Source organism: Triturus cristatus, chromosome 7, assembly GCF_964204655.1.
Source record: "Triturus cristatus chromosome 7, aTriCri1.1, whole genome shotgun sequence".
In the NCBI taxonomy this organism is placed as follows: domain Eukaryota; kingdom Metazoa; phylum Chordata; class Amphibia; order Caudata; family Salamandridae; genus Triturus; species Triturus cristatus.
In genome coordinates this window covers 1504137179-1504143178 of record NC_140590.1, presented here as the reverse complement: position 1 = coordinate 1504143178, position 6000 = coordinate 1504137179, and the positions used below count along the sequence as shown (strand labels likewise).

The 6000-nt window shown below is 39.2% G+C and overlaps 1 protein-coding gene across 1 annotated transcript in view; it reads left to right on the top strand.

Moving 5' to 3' along the window:
* The first annotated feature begins 3134 nt into the window (after positions 1 to 3134).
* Positions 3135 to 6000, top strand: part of LOC146812254 (formin-H-like) — a 637557-nt gene continuing 634691 nt past the window's right edge. The window contains exon 1 of the mRNA XM_085614569.1: positions 3135 to 3297. Within this exon, the coding sequence (XP_085470695.1) occupies positions 3268 to 3297 (30 nt within the window). The 5' untranslated portion in view covers positions 3135 to 3267. The remainder of the gene's footprint in view (positions 3298 to 6000) is intronic.

The following is a 6000-nucleotide window of genomic DNA, read 5'->3' as shown; positions in this document are numbered from 1 at the left end:
AATTTTGTTTCATTAAGAGTAGGCTGATATCAGATAATTCTTGTTTATTAATTAATGTTCTTAGTAAAGCCTCTTTATTTGTATCCTTGCTTGTGGCTGTCACAATAGATGCATAAAGAGCATTTTATAGGATTAGTTGGGAATGTGTGCTTCAGTTATTAAATTGGCATGGTTTTGGACGTACTGTTATAGCTAATGTTTCTCTCTTGAATCAAGCTCCTCGAGCGGCGATCTTAGTAAATAGAACGTTTCTTCCTATTTTCCTCTAGTCTATATAGAAGTGTGAGGCAGGGCTGTCTGTTATTTCCTTCATTGTTTGTTTTGGCACTTGAACCCTTTCTTTCCTGGATTCATCTTAACCCTTCTATTTCTGGTTTCATTTCTGAGGATCATCACTTAAAATTCACTGCATATGTGAATGATATTCTTTTGTTTATTTCCTCTCCGGAAAGATCTTTACCTGCTCTTTTGGAAGAATTTTCTTTACTTTCAGAGGTCTCTGGATATAAAATTAATAAAAGCAAAACAGAAATTCTTCCTCTTACTTAATACACCTTTAGTCAGCCCTACTTTATTACAGGTTTTCAATAGTTTGCCTCTGTTAAAATTAAATATTTAGATAATTGGGTTACAAATTCTATTTTCAGACACTATACGACTTAATTTCAAAGAATTAACAATGAAAGTTAACAATATTTTGTCCTCTTGGAATCCTTTATTATTTATTGTTTTGGGGTCGTTTAGATGCTATTAAAATAATGATCTCTCCTATCTTTTTATTTCTTCCTTCTATGTTACCAATTCATACCCCCAAGTCCTTTTTTAAACAGTTTAACTCATTACTACAAAAGTTTTTATGGAATCATAAAAAAACACAAATTGCTCTGACTACTTTGCAATGTCCTAAAACGGCTGGTGGAGTTAATTTTCCAGATTTCTTTTCTTATCATAGAGCTTTTATTTTGCGGCACCCTGGTCATTTGACTTCTCAAGGGATTCCCCTTTTTCTCTATTATGATTGGAACTTGAACAAACTTTCCTTCTGCCCTTTACTTATAATTCAGTCTTGTCCCTTTCTTCTTTAAAGTAATTTTTTCATTCTCCCATCTTAAAGCATACAGTTTATTAGATTAGGTCCACTTTTCTTCTTATTCAATTGTCTACCTCCATATTTCTTCACATGCCGCTATGGTACAATTTTTTTATCCAAATTAACAATAGACCTATTTTTGGGCATGCTTGCATTAATAAAGGCCTTATGCTCATGTATCAATTCTTTCAGGATAATGCTCCTCTTTCTTTTCCTCAATTATGTCATATTTCTCATTGTCCAAAGTCTTTCTACTCTCGTTTTAGTTTATTGATGAATGTGATCTTGGACCAGAATTTCTCCATTGAATCCTCTCCATCTCGGTTAGGACCTTTCTCCTTTCTTCTCTTTACTGAGCTCCTTAGTTCAGGCCCTAGAGCATATGTTATTTATATATATATTTTGAAGCCTGACCCCTCTAGAACCAAATCCAAGGTCAAACTTTAATGAGAGAAAGGCCTAAGGGTCTGTTGGGATGTTTTTGGGGGGATAAAATATGGGCACATATTTCTAAAAATGTCTAGATCAGCTAGTGTTACTTAATCCTCATTCTTAATTTATCACAGATGTTACTTCACTCCTGTACAATGTTTTAAGTTCTCCGCTGATGGTTCTGCTTAAATGTTGGTTGTATGATTTTATTCAGGCAGATTTTATGCATATGTTATTTCAGTGTTTTAAGACACTTTCATTTTGGCATAGGCTTTGGTCCCAAATTTAACGAATTTTTAATATACAACCTTCTTTCAAAATCCTTTATTTATTTGTGGTACTTTACTTCAGTCCCTTGTTCTTTTGTTTCCCAGTGATAAGTTGTTAGACATTTTATTGACACTTGCATTTCAGAAAATTGTTCTAAATCGGAAATCATCAGACTAATTATCATACAAAATGTGGTGGGATTCTGTATGTTTACATCATAAAATGGATACTTGTTAAGGTTACCTCTTGCTCTTTTTCTTAATCTAGTTAGTGGTACTGTGTGCGACACTACTTCTATATTAACTGAGAATTTTTATCCTGCAAAATTATTTTATTCTCTGTCTTCTATTGCACTTAAATGTATTTTTATATCTATTAAAGCTAATTGTTTTATAGTTTTCTCCTATGTTGTGAAGTAGATGAGGACATGTTAATATGGCGTGGTTATACTTATTTATATTTTATATCTCAGAATTGTTCTTTCCCTCTCCCCTCTCCTATTCCCCCCTATTTAAATATATAAATACTTTGAAGTTTTAATGTTTCATGCATTTAGCAAATACTGGTTTCTTCTTATATTTTTTCCTTTTCATGTGTTGATGTATACTATAGTGCTAAATAAAGTCTATCGAACAGCAAAAGCACAGGGGTACGAAAAGGAGACATAAAAGTTTTTAAAAAGTTGAAAAGAGGGGAAGGATAGGCAGGAATGGGATGGATGGAGTTGGTTTAATGAGAACACAAGTGGAACACAGCTAGTAAGTAGCATGCTAGAGTGCCACTTTCTGATCAGATTTGGCACACACGTCATGCCATTTCGAATTACTTTTTAATGCTAAATGTGTCTTCCTATTATTGTTTGAGCAAGTAGTCACATTTCATGTAATTCACTGACATTTCGTGTTATAATGTTAGCAGTAATTATGCAAATTTCGCACACCCCCAATGTCAAGTCAGAAAAAAGAAAAATGCCACAAAACTCTCTGACTCCTGTAAACCTTTAATGGTATTTTTCCTGTGATTGGTTACCATCATCATTGAAGGTACTACTCATTGAAGGTATGCGTGCCCTCTCCTCGCCAGGTAAGAGCCCTTTTCCTCGCTTTTAATCATTTTCAAAGTGTACTCGGAGAGAGAGAGACGTTAGGGAAGTGAACTGGAAGCCAAAACTAGGCGCGCCCCGGGATAAACCAAGAGAAAACATACCGTGTACCAGACATACCTGCCTCTCCTGCTCCCCCCACTTTGCTTTGTTACTCGTGTTTATGAAGGCAGTTTCAGATTTCTATTCTGCCGCCGCGTATGAGGAAGTGACCGTTGTTTTTTTTTTTTTTCATCTACAACCTCTGCTGTCCCTTGCGCTACGAACGTGCACGGTTTAATGAAACAGGTGTGGCTGCATAACACTCGTAAAAATAACTACAGAGACATCCTGAAGAAAAATAGTTGATGAATAGTTCGTACATTTTTCCCTCATGGACATCACAGGAAGTTCCATTTGCCAGGTAAGGTGCGGTGCTACTTTCTGCTTTTACTCACGCCCGTCCTATTTCAACTAGTTTCATATCTCGGAAAGTGCAGAGCTCAGAGCGGGCTGCTGACGGAAGACAGTTACGTTGTCCTCTTTAACGTTATCCTCTTTAATGAATAATATATACCACGTGTTGGAAAACAAACCACGATTTTGAATGTTAGTATTGTTAACCACGTGCCCGTCTAAAAGAGTTCATTATTTGCAAGTAATACTTGTTGAGTCGTTTTTTTTTTTAATGTGCACTGTGAAGGTAAATGTGGTTAAAGGTAGGACGATTCTGCGCACTGCCTTCCGTAAGCTGGTGGTCTCAATTGCCACGTTTTATGGCTTAGGTAGCTTGTATTTAATGTGTCCAAATGTGCCATCTTTGATTTTGGTTTTGAATTTTTACTTTGGTTCATCGATTTATTTTTCTACTAAATGATGCGATGGTTACATTTTCTAGCAGAATATTACCGATGCATAAATGTGATATAATTGTGTAAAGTGCCACAGTGTATGTTAATGCATTGGATGCAATGCATGGGTTATATGCCTGGCGCATTAATATGTTGTGCATCATCTAAACGATGGAGCCGCAGGAGCACTGGCGTTCTGCAGGGTTTTACGCAGGATGAAAAAACTGGGGGCTCTAAAAGGGGCGTGACAAACATGTTAAAGAGGAGTGGCCAATCCAATTAGGGGTGTGGCCAAAACGTGGGTACTAGCACTATGTGCTTAAGAAAATCATGAGGTCTCACTCTGCAAAGGATAATAAAATAGCGGAAAATTATCTTTATTAATCATACGAAATTATAACAAACACTTTAGAAAAACATATACAAATGATTTACATTAATTAGAAATCTATTGCAAGGTTTCCAAAAACCCTTGAAGATAACCATTGTAGCTATTTTGCTGGGGTTTCTCACAGCAGTTGAGGAGATGAAATAAGCAAAACTAGGGAGAAGAATGGTGAGGGCATGTGAAGCAGAGAAAAAGGCCAAAGGGAGAAGAGGCGAGGCTGAAGAAGATTGGATGTGATGAAAGGAGTGAAGCGGGGCTTTAAGTGGGAAGAAAAAACTGGGGGTCTCTCTAAGGGGCGTGGCCAATTGTAATTAAGGGAGTGGCTTATAAACACCTAAGCTAAAAATCTGTGCCACCAAACTTGTATTTTGCTGTTTCTGTCATTGCATCCAGATATATCATTCAACAAGTAACATCATACCTACAAGTCAGGACTATAGGCTTTTTCAATCGCTAGTTGTATAAGATAAATAAGCAGCAACTATGGCTTGTATATAGTATTGAAAAAGCTTCCACTTAAAGCCCTGGTGACACCACAACGATATTGCTGCTCATTAGTTTAAAAAAGGGAAGGGAAATCCAGAGAGAAAGTTACTCTCTTTAAAGGATTTCCCGTCCCCTACACCGCTCACCTGGCATGACCGCATGCCGTAACTTCTCCACTAGTGAGAAGTGAGCAGTGTGAGCACACGCACATCGATGTGCCTGCTGTCACTGCATTCCTGAAAATAACTGACCGCCTGTGCCCAGGGCACAAAAAGGAGCCAGATAGAGACCTGTTTTGAGGCCCTCTTTAAACAAGCATTTGCAATGCAATAGGTCTCGCAGTTACAGGAGTTAAAGCTATTTGCATTGTAAATGACAATGTCAATAGGCATTGTCATTTGCAATGTCAATAGCTCAAACTCGCGTAAATGCGAGACCTAATGCATTGCAAATGCTTGTTCTTCTTTGCTGTGTGCAAAAACTCATTTGTTGAAATGCATCCAATATAACGAGCGGCAACTGTCAACTTGAATTCCCACCAAGGACTACGGACACTTGGGCGAACTGTCACTCCGTGCTCGCGATTGCGCAATATCAACTCTGCCTTTCGACATTTCTGCGGTCTCGCAAATGGGTGTCGTTATGTAATGGGGACATCCGTGACATACAGCGCTTTGAAGCACAGGCCATGTGGCAGGAAGCACAATATTAGGCTCCATTCTCGGGTCATGCTGAGATAGCGTGGGGGCGGCGCGGTAGGGTGCCCTTTTTGGGCCGCTCAGATTTGCGGTGCTTGGGCATGTGTCCAACCTTTGACCTCACCCCCCCAGGACAGGAAAGAACCTTTCAAACATGTGCCACCCGCCGGCTCAGTGGTTTCCAATGTTACAGGGAGGTCAGGTCAGCCGAGGGCACTTCCCCCTCCCCTGCCCAGCGCCTTGGGGTGGATTTGCAAAATCTAGCTCCCCAAAGCCACACTGAGCCCCTCACTCCTACCAGCACAGTGTGAACTCACAGATCTGTGTGTGTGGGGCGAGGGAGGCTGTATTCCTAATGCTGTGATTTCTAGCTCATTTCATCCGAATGAAGCCGTTTTATGGGCCTCATTTAACTCTGTAAAACCTGACACCATCTGCGGGCGCAGCTGCAACGCATCCTGGGGGGTGAGTTAAAGGCAAGATCACACCACCACCTACCTACCAACCAAGTGAAATGAAGAGAAACTAACGCTCGGCCCTACCAAAAACGCAACTGGAGGGCGGGGGTCAAATCGTGCAATACGTTCTGCAACAAATAATTGGGTGTTTCATATTTTTTAACTGAGAGAGCTGTTGTTGGAGGGTTGGTGTTTTTTATGTTTCAGAAATAGTTCCCCTATACAAAATCAGACCTGTTATACCAG